The following is a 17,719-nucleotide window of genomic DNA, read 5'->3' as shown; positions in this document are numbered from 1 at the left end:
AAAGAAAAAAGAAAAGAAAAGAAAAGGTAAAATCTATTTAATTTGAAATATATTTTTTAAATAGTAAAAAAGAAAACTGCATCCTGTTTGGAAAAAGAAAGTTGTGCTTTCACAAATACACATTTTGTATATGGGTGCATATATATGAGCTTGTGCACATATGTGTGCATATACATGTGCATGTGCATATGTATGTTTGTATGCGTGTGTACATGCAGGCACGCGCGGGTATGTGGGCATGTATGTACACGTGTGTCTGTGTGCATGTGTGTGTATATATATACACACACACACACACACACACATATAAATATATATATAAGAACTCAATTTCACTTCCAATGTAGGAGGAATACAAATAAATACATAAATAAGAAATGGGCTTAGCTCTTTCAAGCTCTAAATATTCTATTGAACATCTCTGATTGTTTTACACACAAATGAATTGATCAATCTTTACAGTACTGCTAAACTAATTAGCCAGAATATTTTTCAGATGAGGAAAACTGAAATGCTTGGAAATTAATGCTCTTGACTATATACATTCATCTATAGTGGTCCTGAAATTAAAGCCCTGCATTCCATACTCCAACTCTGGATGATTGCACTGAACGTCAGCCATCATTCCCATCACCATTACTTGTTTATCTTGACTGCCAGACCCATTCTTTATTTGTGTCTTAATCCTCAGCTGTTCATCTCAGAAGAATGCCAGCAACTATCAGTGGCATCRTCATTTCAATTATTCATATTGGACAGAATTCAACCAAAACACATTCTAAGCATTTATTTGGTAATAGATATATTATCCTACTGCCCATTACACTTTATTGCTTATCCTTCACATTCCCCCAATTTATGACTTGACCAAAGTACTCTGTAGCACTTTTGTAAGCTTCCACATTCATTCTATCAGATGGCTTAAGACTAAATTCCAAATGTACCTTAACATCAAACTGAAATAGGTTTTTAGAGATTTTATCTGAATTTTTCTCTTTCCTTTCTAGTCAATACGAACAATTTTCAAAATGATTAATAATAGGGAAAAATACTCATCTGAGCTGCCTACGAACGAACTAATCTTTGGAATAGGTAATTATTCTTCATTAGGATTCCTTTTTGCTTTTTATTCCCTCAACTCCACAACCCTCAGATTTCAAAAGGAAGAGTGGACTGCAGTGCTGTCTCATCATCAGATGGTTCATTTATACAGTGGCAGCATCAAAATGGTTTATATATTATAAAGATTTATATATTTATATGCACGTCAAAGAAACATAATGGCAGTTTGATATGGATAAGCCTCATTTTTGTAATCTTCTTTCCAAYACGCTTCTCACTGAAGAATGCAGGAGAGACACTGTTGGACTAATTCTTTTTCCAAACAATTGCTTTTTATTTTCAAGGTTTTATTCAATTCATGTTCAGAATCTAATAYCACAACGAGCAAGTTAGAAGGCTGCATCTCTAGCATCTTGAACCGAGAGTGACAAAACTGCTGTGTAGCTGATGGTTTACCTTGCCCTCCCCAACCCAAGATGTAGCAATTCTTAGCTGTCAAATTCCTGCACAAGAAAGCCACGTACCAGCTCCTACACTTTGATTCAGTACTATTTCAATACTCACACACTGACAAACAGACAGTACTGTATAAAACCAGTCTAAATTTAGCCTAGATACCTATCCTATAGCTACATAGAGTAAGATCATGAACAGTTCAGTATGTCATAAAACATAATAGTATTTCACAAAACACAGCAATCAGCTGTAAGAAGCTAGACACCTTTCCCATGACAAATAGAACATGGTTTTCTCTTCATGATTGTGTCTCCAGTCTGTATYTAGAAGCATGCTCTTTGAGAAGAATCTTATGGAATTAATGGAAGAAAACATTTAGAAAATAGGTGAATAGATCTTAAAGTCCAATCTCAGTATGCCAAGAATCAACCCTGAAATGAAGGAAACAGGCTACTCACTTTACAGCCTTCATTCTTTTTGCTGATTAACATGAATTTGGTACGTTGGGCTAAGGAAGATTTTAATAGACTTGTTTCTGACTCTGTAGAATGAAGTAAATATGTCTGACAAAGGGAAGCAGCAGGAAYGTGTGCCTGAGCGATGCTCACTTTTGTCAAAAAGTGTGCTCCTAGGTAAGTTAGAGCCAACTGGGGAACTGTATCACTGGGAAAGTCCCCATCTCAAAGCAAAGTGCTAGTCCCCATTAAGCTTGTCAGTTTTAAGAGTGAAAAGATGGGCAGAGGAGTCTTCCTTCCTCCTCTAATACTGGCATTAAGAAAATCAGAGCAAGTGAAATAAATACAGTAAACACAAATGCCCAAGTACTTTGGTAAGTCTAACTGTTAGAATATTGAACAGAAATACATCAATAACTGAACTAATCCATTAAGTCTACTGCTTTCAATAACTTCAGCTGGTACTTTAAAGATAAAAATATCCTTGAGAATCTTTGTATTTGTACCAATAACCTTTAATTGCAATATTACAGTTTGGACCTAAGATTTTTTTAAGCTTTTCATTAAATTATTTCCATCTTCTCCAGTATTCAGCCAAACAATACAAAACRTTAGAAGAAGATTAAGTGATGCCATCTTGGCAAAAACATCTTTAAAATCAGTTTGGTAAAGTCCTTTTTTCAACTCAGTTATTTAACATGTTTCATACTTTTCCAGCTAAGYAGATCTCAAAAGTTTAAAAACCACACGCAAAATTAAGAAATCAATCTTATATCTCTGTTCTTTCGGTATTTTTTGCTTCTTTTTATYTAGTCACTTTCCACTCTTGCCATACTGTAATCTATTGTAATCTCTAAGAAGCATCCAAAATGGTTGGGGATACTTGAAGTACAGTTTTTATATAATTTATGCAGTAAGAAACAAGCCCTTTATCAATCCCAAATAATGGATTTTTCTGTCATTAACCGTTCCATGTGTGAACTTGTTGTATGCACTAACTGTGCACTAACATGACAGCAGAGAAGGATCCAAGATGCTACAAAGAGAAGCAACAAATAGTACAGTGTAGTAGAAAAGCTAGAACTGTGAATTGTAATTTCCAGTGTTCTGCAGCACATTTTGCCACATACACTGGACTACCAAATCGTAGCTGGCATACTGGTATCACATATACTTAACTTCCATTCTTCAGGAGTCTCTCGAACTTTGTATGTCACCTAATCACTATTTTTCAAATTATTATCCAACATCTGTCATGGATATATGGTGCTGTCAAAAGGTTTTTGCTCAAGTAGAGGATATTACCTCTTCTCTGAGGCAAGTTATTAGACTTCTAGCCTAAACTCATGGTCCTAGTAAAATAAACAAAAGAATAATATTGGAATTAAAGTAAATGAGGTTCTAATCATCCAGCTCAAACAATTGTCTTTTTTCTTTACCTTAGAAGACGGCTTTGTATCAACAGTAGCTGTAGTTACTGCAGTGGATGTTTCACTGACCATACTTGAAGGTCTTTGGTTTATTTGTTGCTTGGACATAGGTGAATTCTGCCTAGAAAAGACACACAAACAGGTCTCCTAAAGCACATTATTTCAAACAGTCAGGTTTACTTTTTATATTTAATATTTGTGGGGAGAGCAAGTGACAGGCTCCTCAATCACAAGGCAAACATTTCTCCTGTGTCTGCAACTTCTCTTGCACCACCTCTATTATTTTGATTCCAGGCTTTTCCCAAGCACATGCTACCAGTGACACCTGATGATTGGTGTTTGCRAATGTATCAAGAGGAAGAAACTTGCCAAAGTGTCTACAAACCCAACAGAGAATCAAGATATAACAGAAAGCACTCAGAGCAGGTAAGGCCAATCCACAGAAACTAAACTGTGCCCAATTTACAGGCCTTGTTGCGAATGTGTGGAAGAATCGATAGTGGTAAGTGAAAGGTAGGAATCTGTACAAACACTTTGCAAGAACGAGTCACACCACAACATAAATTAACATAGGAATATCTTTTAAGTAGAATGATGCAATTCATGACAGCATCTCTAGGAATAACTAATCTCTGAATCATAAGGAACACCATTGCCTATTCTCTATACAGAAACTGTAGGCCAAGCAAAAATTAACACATAYATTGATCCATACTAGATTGCTCCAGCTGTCTCCTCTATGAAAGGCTGACCTATTTTCAAAGTTTTATCTTCAGATGTGTCTACTAGACACAGACATGCGTGCAACATCTCTGTTCTGCCTATACTTGCACTAAAAATAACAACAAAAGAACTCACACCACTCATTCAACAGGCAGCACAAAACGCCTTTAGCTGAGTGTTTGTTACCTTCCCAGAAAAAATCTTGGTATACGAGGTCATCTATTTAATTAAGCCACGGTCAAAACTGTGCTTTCTAGCCACTGAACTACTATGGTGGACTTTTCCATTAAAACTTCCTTAGTTTGGCTCTAAGGTCTTAACCAAAACACCAACTTCAATAACAAGCAAGCAACAGCGGACCCCTGAACAAACAGCTGAAATGGAACAAGAAACACCTAACTGAAGAGAGTAGAAAAAGTGCTAAGAAGTGAAGTTACACAGCTTCATGTTTTAAACAAAAGYGAAGACAGACCTTGGGCTAGAGTGACCCAATACAATGAAAGCCAGTGATTATGAAAGCAGTACTTTTGCAACAGAGAAAACCATAAGCACCTGCCAAAACCAAGATCTGGGCCYCACTGTACATGGCCAGTACACACACAGGACAGCTCTTAACACAGAACCCAAGCCCATAAACTGCAAAGAAATGTAAAGAAATAGGRGCAAAGTGACTGACAGTATTGAAAGTGAACTGTCGTACAGCTGTAGAAAATCAAGGAGGAAATTCAGAAAAACTAATGAATCTGTTTTTCTTCAAAAAAATAAATAAGCCTTTCTTTCTTCATCTTTCAAGAATTGCCTTATATTCCTGCAAACAGATGAGAAAAAAGACCAGCCAAACTGGCATATTCTGTTCTACAGAAACTAAGTATCAGACACAGGATAGTCGCATTTTTTTGAATAGTGTCCCTTTTCCCTGTGTTGCACGTTTTCAAGTTAAGGTCATTCTGAATTTCTGAGAAGAAAATTGAAGATCTTTTCTAACTAACTAATAAAAGAAAAAAAACTCTGAAATTCCAATCTAAATAAAATCTATGGCAATTTTATTTGTAGCTCTGATGAGGCTACAGCTTTAAAAAAAGTCTTCATTCAGGATTTATGCTGTACTTTTATCATCTTCGCTTAGCTGATTTTCTGCATCAAGATCAATTTCATTAAGGGAGTTCTATATTTATCATTTTGTGTACATATTTACACAAGTTGTTTTCATGTTACATACCCTGAAGACATCATCTGTTTCACTAACAGTTCTGTTCTCCTCAAATATCTAAGTAATTGTCAGTCAGAACTTGAAGCCTTTCAAAGAATGGTATGTTTGTTGCTCAAATACAGGAAAAAAAAAAAAAAAAAAAAAAGAACAGACTAGTATGCAAGTATAATTTAAACCCTTCTGCTAGTTTTGCCTGCCAAAATAGAAAAGAGTTTGACTGGAGAATTCTAGAAAAACAGATTTCATTTTATTTTATTTTTTAATAAATGCTGTTGATAACAGCAGCCAGTAACCTTGCTTAGCGTTACACACAATAAAATTCTTTTTTTTTTTTAAGGTAACAACAAAAACTATCTGATGACTCCTTATCAGTTACTCTTTCATTAATCTCTTGGAAACAAAGTATGGACATCATCATTAGATCATACCAGTGGAAAACATTTTAAGCACAATCTTTTATCTACAGCTCAACATTTGCAATGGTAACAGTTATCATCTGTAGGGCAGAGGTGGCAGGCCTAACAAAATACTCACAATTCAAAAGTGTTATTCATCTAGAGTTCTCAAAATCATACGCATTCAGGGCACAATTTATCTGACAAAATGTAGACAGCTACAGTGCTGCTCTCATCTGAGTCAGCCATAGAAACCTCTTTCCAAGMACTTTTTGATGTAATCCTTCTCATTCAAAAAGTAGACTTCTAAATTAGATTAGCTGAATCAAATCATAAATGTATCTATTTTGCTCCATTGACTATAACTTAAAAAATCCCCAACTATTTAAAGCATAGACATCTAGCATGAGATGAATCCTTCCTTTAAGGTTTAGCAAGCAAGAATTTACTTTAACTCTCCAGAGGAAGAAGTAAGTGTTAATAAGTGTAAAATCTTGTGGAATCCCATATGCAGGATGTGTATGCCTCAGCAGCCGAGCCCTACATCAACTTGTGAGTCAAACCAATAGGTGGTATTTTCGAAAAATGTAACAACATAATTTCACAAGTAATAAGTCACAACAGCATTAAAGATCAAATTCCTGTTTATGAACCCCTTAAGAGTGCTACTACTTCAGACAAGGTTCTTGAGGTGCAAGGAAAAAGATCTCACAATGCAAAAGTTTCCAGAGAGCATGTAAATCCAGAGACTACCTTCAGAATTTTAAGAGACTATCTTTCCAACTGCATCCTCTTTGTGTAAGCCACTTCATGAAATACAATGTGTGATACAAATTCTAAACACCTGATCTACAACCTTGATTCCAAACAAATCTCTGATGCCTTAGGAAGAAGATCCCAAACCACCTCACAGCCCCATTAGAATTTCTATGCCTGAGGACATTTAAAGCCAATTATAAAGCTAAGAAAARTGTTTTTGCAAAGACTGTTTTCTAAGTAGTCCCTACAAATACTTATTCCTCTCTACATCTCTCCAGTTATTCCCTCTTCAATGGGAATAAAAATTACTTATTCTACTTCATTGTAAGATTTTTTTCCCTCCTTTTTCAAACCATCTCAGTGCAAGTAATTAAAACCTACAGAGAGCAAGCCACAACAGTTTGGACTGTCCATTTGACTGCCCTCCAAATATTCCAAATACCTGTTTCAAACATTTCTGATTTATATAAAGAGCACTAAAATCACCTGCCACCACTCACTTGCTCTTTCAATTCTGTTTTGATGATTACAAAACCCACAAGCCAGGGAAGCGTGACCAACCCAGGAGAGAGCTCCAGGGAGTGCTGTCCAAACACTTTTCCCTAACACTGTATAAAYTTTCTTTATGTTAAACTTGATTGGACCTGCCCAACAGATTAAAACAGAAGATCAATTAACAGATAGAGGCAGGAACATGCATATACAGAGGCTGTTGTCCATACTGCCTTTGAGATGTGCTCCATGGCAAGATAACTGCTGTCTTTGCTGAATGACTTGAGCAGCTTGTTTCCATACCTGCAAAGGGCCAGCCATCATCAGAGCAGTATGCCACATACATATCACGCAACAGGTGGTACAACCTCCAGCTTGGTAACTAGCCCACAGCTCTTTGCCCTAGACCACAGGCCTCTCCAACACATTACAGGATAGGCCCAACATTCTTCTAGTTCATACTGGTCCTTAACAGGGGTGTTAACATAGGCCGAACTCTTAGATTTGCTTTGGACTTAATACTCCTTTTTTTTTTTTTAATACAATGCTAATTTAAATTAAACATAAATCAAATGTCACGTAATATGAAATAGAAAGTGTTCAAACTAGTGAAGGCAGCCTTTACAAACCACCATATCCAGGCTAGTACAGCATGATGTCAGAAGCAAATTAGTATATGGTGTGGATGGTGATGGTAGTAAACCTTTACAGTRGAAGAGGAAGTGATCCAAACCAAGAGCAAAGACTTAATCAGTTCCACAACCACTTCAAGCACATGCGTTTCACCTTTTTCATCAGTCAATCAAGATAAACTAGAAGCTAATATATCTCATTCAATTTCTCTGGAATAGATTTAAATTGAAGAATGAGAATTTGAATAAATACCAGCCCACGAGGCATCTAATCTAAATCTAAAGCATAAAAAAACCCCAAGGGATTACAATGCAAACTGCTAATGCTTTGTATATTTCAGTTTTAATACAAACCTTTCAGTTTCCTATAAGGGCATTTGACTTCTCTGTTCTGTATATTTGACATTTATATAAAGCTAAAGCATCTTAACAAGAATTAAGTTTTTAAGTATCAATCATTTGTATGGTAGTTTTGCCACAGCACCAGAAGAACTGTCAAACTACTGACCTACTACGGGTAAAAATGCTACTGCTTAAATCTCTTGACATGGGTATAACACTACTTACTCGTCTCGCAAAATAAATTCAATATTCTCTGGAGAAACCTGTCCTGTCACAGGATGTCTAAATGACGTGGTCTGCTGATTATGGCTGAAAGGAGAAAAAAAAAGTTAATATTAAATGCTGAACTCAATAAAATACAGCCACGATCCCTAAAACGTAGGACTATTTCTATTGATGTTTTACTGTTGCTACTCCAGAAATGAAACATTTCTTTGGTCTTTTCAAGACAGAAGTATTTTCAGCTCCTTCTTGCATTCTTGTTGAATCTGCCAATAGCATGTCGCACCACTTAATTATTAACTGGGCTAATGTTTTAGAAATAAACTAGTTGCAATCCTTGATCTGAGACACACTCTTGAATTTCTGATTATTTATACCTGACTGTTACAAGATTATTTAACTACTAACATAGAAATCAAATGATGTACATTACTGATCTGTATTTCTGTAAATTTCACAGAACCAGCAAAATAGTGTACAATTCAGTTCTGCACAAAACTATATTATCTAATGAGATCACATAGATATATTTTGTGGAAGTCATGTTACATGTGTTTTTTTTTCCCATGATATAGCATATCTTTGATGATTTTTCTTTTCATCTCCACACACAGTATCTTATTCAAATTAGTTGCTCAGTTGTACAACACACATAGAACAACATAATTTAGCATCTCATCTGAGTTGCACTAAAATTGAGATTTTCTATCAACTCTACCATCAGAGTAATGYCATTTGGAGGCTTTGCTGTCCTCTGTGAAATATTACCGTCCACTAAACACAATTATTTTTATCAATATGTGTAACTGTACTCATCAAATGCAGAAGTACGGAGCAAAGGAATTTCATTTTAAGATATTCTAGTCGTTTTTGTGTCTCTTCAGAGAAGATCAACTGAAATAATTGTATAAAAAAAAGAACTCGTAAAAGAAATCCTGCACAATCTCATACCTATTAAGGCCCTTATTATGAAGCCCTATCCAAAGGAAGTACCTATAAAAATTGCAAATCTTAAAGAAAAAAGAAATGAAAAAAATCTTATTTAATAATTATAAAGGTCGTGGCTAGTATGCTGTTAGGGGGGCCTGGAATCTGAAAGGATTCTAATTTGTTTTTTCCTCAATACACACAAACTGAAAGATCAGTTATTTAAGATACGAAATTTCTTTTATATTTTTTATCTGTTATATTCAGAAAGCAAAGCCAGTAATAAAAATTATGAAATAGCAAGGCTATTAAATGATTTATATTTCAACAAGCAAGAGAATGCACACATCATCCACCTCTCTGTTTTAAAGAGGATTTGGGTCTTTTTCCTCCCATGATGCCCAGTCATTTCAAGTCCTCCGGATCAGACCCAACTATCTAGCATCGCAGAACGTCCCCCAGAAATAGAATATGGCATACACACACATTTGGGGGCTTCAAACTAACAAATTTCCAAAAAGATAAAAGCCTTTCTGTAGAATATAGGAAAGAGCAAAAAAATAAAACAAAGAAAACAAAACCCCCGTCCTCCCCAAAACACCACAGAACATATAGCACTTGTAAGCAGCATAGGACACGCCTTAGTAACAAAAGAAGTGGTCAAGAATCTCTTCTAGCTCTTCACAAAAAGTCCCACTGAGACCAGGAACTGCCGAAGTGGGGAAGATGCTGCTTGCGCTGTACGTTTTCCCCCCTTTTCCAACACGCCTCGCTACAGGAAGGCCTAGGCAATTGACCAATGAATGAAAGTTTTCAGTGACAAAGTGAGAGCTGTGACAACTTACATTACACCAGAAAGACTTTTTCCAGACTTGTCTATTACAAAAATTCTAGCCTTACAGCCATAAAAAGCTGCGAACAATGTATTAGGCCATCAACTACCGCCACTGCATTAGTGACAACACATTTCCCAGACTGGTGAGAACCAGCCTCTAGCAGAGCGATGGGTTAAAGAAGTACATTTTCAGTTTCTAAACTCGCCAGTTTTCCCATGAAGTCAGAGAGCAGGAGAGAGGATTTAGAGTAACCTTGCAGTGCTACCATCCATAAAACAACCATGATCTTTTTCTCATAAAAGTACTGAGGAGTAGTGTTTTCTAAAGAAACACCTTTACAGTTGGTTTATATGCCAGTGTTGGGGTATACATCCAAAGAAAGGACCATGAAGATTAAGTGAATAAATAAATTATAATAGTAACAATTGATTTTTTTCCTATCATACACACCAGGCAGCTTCAACCTAAAAATATTTCCTTCCAAATGAGAACTGAAATACCTTTGATACCTAGGCTAAGACTACTTATAAAAAACAAGTACTTTGTCAGCTTTATTCTCCAGAGGCCAACAAAATCACCAACACACTTTCATCTGCTGGCTTTCAGTCATTAACAATTCAAGGGAAAGACTAAGAAAAAGGACTAGCTGTTCTCAAGAACTGCTCTAGGGCCATTTACGAAATGAAGTAAACCATTACACCATTGAATTTGTACCACATAGAAAACAGTAGTACTTTTACAAATCTTGTATCATCTCCTACGAAAAAAACTGATAGATCCTCAGAAGATTGGTTACCCCTGTTGTTACAATTACAGAGCAAGTTCATTACTAATAGACAAAATATTTCCTGCTATTGAAAAAAAAAAAAAAAAMAWAAACTGGAAATTAGAAAGTTCTTAAATATTTGAGCAACTGCATTCTGGGACAATTTTCTACTTTGAACCATAGCTGTAGAGAAACAAAAGCCTAGCTACTTTACTGTATAAAATGAAGATACCCATTTCACAGACAAGGAGAACACACATGCAAGAACAAGAATTTCCAAAGATCTGCAATTTAAATATTTGGGATTTGATACCACAGGAACCAACAAGTAGCTCTGCAGAACACAGTGGTGGTTTAACTCTTTTTCTTCATAGGATTCATTAAGAACAAACAACACTATTCAAAATAAGGTGTAAAATAGATRGTTAATGCCTTGCAACAAGGTAATTCCAATTAGAGAGCAGGAAAATTTGTCTGCAATGACAGCTGTACATTGGAACAAGTTGTCTAGCAAGACTGTTGAATCTCCATCCTTCAAAATATTAAAAATGTGGCTAGATAAGACCCTAGGCAACCTAATCCAACTTTAAAGTTTGTTTCAACTTCAAAGTTGGCCTTACTTTGAACAGAAGGATCAGATGGCCTCCAGATGTTCCCTCCAGCCGAACTACTCTATTCTGTCAGTTTGCTACTCCTTCCATGTTTCTTTGCAACAGTCATTTAATTCTTACAATCCCTTTGAACCTTTTCCCATTATCTGAATAGATGTATTCCAAGTATACTACTACTACTTTGTTTTGATTAGAATGAAACAAATCATGATGTCACATGAGATTTTCAGATTTGGATTACAAGTTTTCTGCCGTTTTTATATTCTTTGAACCTTAAGAGTTAATTTCTCTGTTTACACAGTGATGATAACTTCCACTACTAGTAGTTTACAAGATCATTATCACTTGAGATTTTATTGTTATCCTTCCTTTCCATGTATAGACTATGGAAAGACCTGGCACTGCTGCTCTTCAGACAAAGAAGACTAACAAACCCCCTGCTAGCCAACCACCTCTATTTTCTCCAAACAGCAACTGCTGAGTAAGTTTCTATTGTCCAGAAATTTCTCATGTATCACAGGCATACTAAATAAGCCTTAGTAAAAGCACACTTGATGTGCTGCTGTCACTCTTCCTGCCTCCTTTAGTCCTTTCTCACTAGAGAAAGGCCCAATGCTCTTGACAAAACTGGAGAAAGCTTGTAACACTTCACAATGACTTCTGAATGCCATGCAACTTGTATGGGTACAACAACACCCATTCAAAATGCCAAGTTACCTTTCAGATGTTAAGAATTTTCTGCGCAGTTAAATTACATGGGGTTTTTTTGGCAATTATCTTTTCATTAGATAACGAAAAGATAATGCATTATCAACAGTTTTATATTATTCTGATTTTGTACAATTACTAATGAACAGAACTGCCAACAGAAAGCAAGTTGGAGAAGACGAAAAATCTGCAAGAAAATTCATAACCATCTACCACTACCACCATTTTTAAATTATATTTTGGATTGCTAAAAGTAATTCTGAATTTTCAAAGTTACAGAACACTGTTTTCTAAAGTTTTCCACTGATCTGTCATAGTAAAGTCTCAGACTTTTCATAATAGATTCACAGTCCAAACTTCTTTGATATCAGATACAAATTCTATCATTTTGCAGTGTCTGAACACAACATTTACAAAAACAAAAACTGCTACTGACCCACTCTGTTTCTTAACACAGATGTACTACAGCAGTTTAGAAAGACTCAAGCCTKTGATTAAGTAAATAATGTTAATGTAGGGCTGTATAAAACATACAACCGCTTACGTTTTCCTTTACCAAAACACACACACACACACACWAGGTAAGTAGGTAAATCCACACCCACCAGATCCAAATTTGTGATATGTGGCTGTTTACACTGAAGTTTAAAAAATGAGCTGACCCCACAGACAAAGTATCACACAGGGGAAAAGAAGAGCAACTCTCCCRTCCCATAAACTTTTAGTTGGTGAAAGGTTGTTTACACTATGTTTTCTCCTTTACTTGTAGTATTAGTAGGTCTCTTTTAAAAGGGTCACCTTTTCACAAATCTCTCAAGAATTTCTTTCTTCTAGGACCTCTACCATCTGGCTAACATCAAGCACATTGGACAGCATGCTGCTTGAACGTCTAATGAAACTTTTAAGCTGGCCCTGCTTTAAATGACTAGGAACAGGGGTGGGGACTGGAACAGATTAAAAAAAATGTAGACCATTTGTAAAGAGGTTTTTTGGTTGGTTTTGGTAATGACTCTACTGAGCAGGACCCAGACATCTATATCTTTTGATAACACCTTACTACTTGGCATCGGAATACAGCCTAGAAGATCACACAGCTATCCAATATATATTATTCAATCACTATTGATCAAGCAAGTTAGCAAATGTAACATGGCCCATCATTTGTTTGCAGTAAACTAAGCTATACTTTTGTGAAATGCAAATGATTTAAATACGCAAAAAACAGGCAAACCTAGCCTCCAGTCACATAATACAATTCACAAGGGCAGGCCTTCTTGCATGCATGGATTCTTTTGCAGAACTCGTAGTTAACATGATATCATCTATTCCCCCCTTCACTTGATTTTTTATTTGAGTCAAGTTTCCATAATTAATTTTTGGCCATAACTAACAATGATGTCCTTTCACTTTAAGTCAAGCAAATTTGCATATTGCCTCAAGTAATTTAAATGGRCAACTAGATCTTGAAATGTGTGAATCAAATAGTGATTGATTCTACATCATATTAACAAGTTTATAGATGTCAAGAAAAAAATCATGTTGTCATTGGACAGGCTATCTGATAAATTATTACAAGGCAGGCCATTTCTATGAWCACTCAGTTTCCATGTAGGCTGACTGCTTTTACACTTACCTACAAGACTAGGTAAGCAGGAGCACCTTTATGTGGAATCCTCCAAAGATGATGGTAGGTACTGGGGTACACTCACACATCTAGGGAGGACACTGGTGCGTGTGCAGCTCATGGAAGAACTTGTGCAGTGAAGTATTGCTGTTTGGAGCTGTTACTCCAAACAGGAGAAAGTGTTTGTTCCTAACCAAGTAGTTGGACATTCTATTTACTTTTTTTTTCCCCATGATCTGCTAAAATAAATACACAGCTTCAAAATAGCTTAAGCTTTGCTTTCTGAGTATTTTTTTAGACATTAAGTTTTAGAATTGGTTGGAGAGTATCAATGAATGGTCCAACACAATCCAACATAATTAGTCCCACAGATGTACTGTGAAAATATATTATTCTACGAAAAATGTAGTGTAACACAAAGATACTTTGGAAGAATTTGGATCAATACTAAATGTAGTACATAAGCAATGGTATCCATTACAAGTCAGACACAAAAAAACCTTCTTATCAAGATACTGAAACATTAGCCATAATTGAAAACAGTAGCGTGCCTCTTCAGAGTAGTGGTAAAACTACTCTTGCTCCACTGAAATGAATGTCCCATAGACTACAACAAGGTCAGAACTCCACCCTCTCATACTGTTTAACTGGCATCTTAATCTATGAATTAATACATAAATATCATGAAGTAAAAGTGATACTTTCATGATCCATATACTCCTTAGAATATCACCCTGAGAATTCAAAGATTTTTAGTTATTTAGTCATAATGCAACCCTGTAACTCTCTGATCTTGAGCAGGTATGTCAGCAACTACAGTCAGTCAGCACAAGAACCTGTGTTCATGAAGTCTGCTAAGAGCACCAGCCTGACATCAGATTATGGCACATATTTCCGCTTTTCTCTGTAAATGCTTGCAGACAAAGTCTGCAAATATCATAGTCAAAAAGACAAACTGACAGGCATGTTCCCATGTAATGTCCTTCCTTCAACCCAGCTCATGAACAAAGAAATTAAAAGGAAACTGCAGGTTCCTTTGGAATTGAGTCAGTTCTTCTCTTTCTAATGAAGTACCAAAGATAACAGATATTATCCAATACTACTATAAGCAGGGAAGAGTTTGTCATTAACAAATACCTTTTTAAGAACAAATCTAATAAATGTATAGTAAGCTAAAATAGAGAATGCCACAGAATTATTACAGATATTTTCAGTCATAAAAAGAGTATCATATGAAAGGACAAATATACTATCACATCACAGAATCAGCACAGATCTTCATGGTTAATACAGACCGAAGTCATCTGCTGATCCACAAATTCTTTAGACACACATCATGAGACATCATCAGAATTCTATTAGCACACAGAAAGCATATTCAAGTACCTTGAAATTAAGGAAAAAAGCATGACATGAGACAAGGAAGTCCTTACAAAATGGGACATTCCTCAAATGTGAAATTTCATTCTATTTCCTTATTTCCGCAACTTCAGAAAAATTACAGCTCTTGCCTTCAAAATTGGAAAAAAAAAATACTGAGATCATACCACAGTAAYATTAAAAGGCAAAAGACTACATAATTATATCATATTATCTTAACTCAGCCTTGGAACTCGCTTGTTTCCTCCTTTTTCACTCACATATTGTAAGATAGTCAGATGATTTCTCTATAAACCTCCAAACCAAAATATAGTACTTTAAAAAAATAATTACATGAACTTGGAACCATTCTACCTAACACAGAATAATAACAAAAAGCTTAAAACATTTAGTGAAGAAGCCCTCCAATAAGCACTGCCGTATAAGCAAAYCACTTTGTGCAAAAGTATTTAAGGAAAACTTTATATAAAAATGTTATATGACCCAATTTTTAAGCTATAACAAAGTTAGTTAAAATGAAAAGTAATGTTTTTAAGCAAACCACCTGAATTCACCAATGGAGGTTGAAAACTCTCACCAGTTCTAAGAACGAAAGCAAACAAGAATTTTTCAACATTCAGCTTTCCTCTAACTAGCAAGTCAGACAGCACAGAAAGCTGAAACAATTTAATACAATGGCTATGAAAACTGRATAGAACAGCTTTCAGAAACAGTTTTTTTCTACAATATAGGACATAAAATCTCAAAACATGCTCTCTTTACAAGCATGTGTGTTGAACATAGATTTCAAYTTCTTATGTCAAATGCACTTCTGATTTATTATTTATTGAATTTAATGTGTAATGTGTAATGTTTTGTTATGATGCAAGTCCTCAAATTAAATGCATTTATAAAGGAAAGTATTTATTCCTAAAAAATCTAAAGTATAAAATGGACTACAGTACTCCTGAAAGGCACGTAACATCAAGCGTTTGCTCGAGGAAAGACTAGCAATATGAGACCATCTTTCCAAGAGTAAGGAGTATAAATTAATGTATTCTATCAGATCAGCTCTTCAGAGCTTTGAATTTTGCCAGCAGGTCAAGGGAGGTGATCCTGCCCCTCTCCTTAGCCCTGGGGAGGCCTCCTCTCGAGTACTGTGTCCAGGTCTGGGCTCCCCAGTACAGGAGAGACATGGAGCTACTGGAGAGAGTCCAGTGTAGGGCTGTGAAGATGCTCAGAGGGCTGGAGCACCTGCCCTGTGAGGAACAGCTGCGAGAGCTGGGCCTCTTCAGCCTGGGGAAGAGAAGACTGAGGGGGGATCTCATCAATGTCTGTAAGTACCTGAAGGGAGGGTGTCAAGGGGGTGGACCAAACTTTTCAGCAGTTCCAAGCAACAGGACAAGAGGAAACAGGCACAAACTGAACGACAGGAAGTTTCATCTGAAAATGAGGAAGAACTACTTTACTGTGAGAGTGACAGAGCACTGGACCAGGTTGCCCAGAGAGGTTGTGGAGTCTCCTTCTCTGGGGTATTCAAAACCCACCTGGACATGATCCTGCCTAACATGCTCTAGGTGACCYTGCTTGATCAGAGGGGTTGGACTAGATGATCTCCAAAGGTCCCTTCCAACCTCAACCGTTCTGTGATTCTATGAGTTACACAAATACTAGTTACTCTCCTTTCCAAAGAGACCCAGCACTTACAGTGAAGAAATGCTGTAAGACACAAAAGCCACTACCTTTGCATCAGTTCATAGAATCCTACTGTAAGTCATATGCAGTCCCTCCACAGGCAGTGCATTGTACTTGCAAGTACCTCTCACTGTGGAGGGCCAGTCCTCACCAGCTAAAAAGCATTTTATCTGCCATTGCCATTAAAAAACTTCAAAAGGTCACAAAAAGTGATATTTGCACTGTCAAGACTAGTTATTTCTTAAAAAAATATTCATTCATTCATTCAAACATGCAATTTATAGCGTCTCATGAATCACCATGCAAACATGGTCTTTTATACACCATACGAAATGCTTCTGAGACCAAAGCTACAAAACTGAAAAAGCTTTASTAAAAAGTATGTTATTTGCCTAAATGTTTCGATCGTGTGGTTACACAAGCATGCTTCCACTGTRTACTGAGTGATACAGAATAATTCATAGTTTAGAACTTCAATAAATATTTAGAAATTAGAACTGTTAGAAAAATTTAGAAAATTCCTTTTAAAAAACTATGCATAAAATTAGTTTGTGAAACAATTGTGTTAACAATTAGCTCTGCAGCATTAAAAAAAAATAAATTTTTTTACAGCTACATCAGTTGCTGAGGACCTTAGTCAAGGAAATAAAGGTGTTTGTTTCCCTTTAGGTTATGGGCATGTAGAAATACTCAAGTCAGCCAAGCAGAGAAACTCCTGCAACATTTTAAAACATAATCACACAAATATTCCCATTGAATTAGACCAAAGCATCCTATTTGGCATCTATGTAATGGAAAATATGGTAAATTATTATGTATTACACACACGCACACACAGATATATATGCATACACATACACACACAAATTAGATGAGATTTCTACAACCAAGCAAAAAAAGACATTAAAATATTAAAAATTTCAACAATGTACTGAACAGTTCTGAACTCTTAAAGTTTTTCTGTTTTTAATACTCATCCTTAACTCAATGTGGAAACCCAAGGATATTATTTTGA

The 17,719-nt window shown here is 36.0% G+C and overlaps 1 protein-coding gene across 4 annotated transcripts in view; it reads right to left on the bottom strand.

Annotated features, from left to right (window-relative positions):
- Nucleotides 1–17,719, bottom strand: part of PLEKHA7 (pleckstrin homology domain containing A7) — a 150,922-nt gene that overhangs the window by 54,872 nt on the left and 78,331 nt on the right. For all 4 annotated transcript variants that reach the window (XM_085317145.1, XM_085317142.1, XM_085317143.1 and 1 more), the window contains 2 exons: nt 8,182–8,265; nt 3,413–3,524 (listed from right to left, as the gene is read on the bottom strand). In XM_085317145.1, the coding sequence (XP_085173271.1) occupies nt 3,413–3,524; nt 8,182–8,265 (196 nt within the window). The remainder of the gene's footprint in view (nt 1–3,412; nt 3,525–8,181; nt 8,266–17,719) is intronic.

Source organism: Rhea americana, unplaced genomic scaffold (genome assembly GCF_003343005.1).
Source record: "Rhea americana isolate MKP2758 unplaced genomic scaffold, rheAme1 scaffold_49, whole genome shotgun sequence".
NCBI classification, from domain to species: Eukaryota; Metazoa; Chordata; class Aves; order Rheiformes; family Rheidae; genus Rhea; species Rhea americana.
Note: the sequence above shows the minus strand (reverse complement) of the source record. Positions and strands in the feature narration are given on the sequence as shown.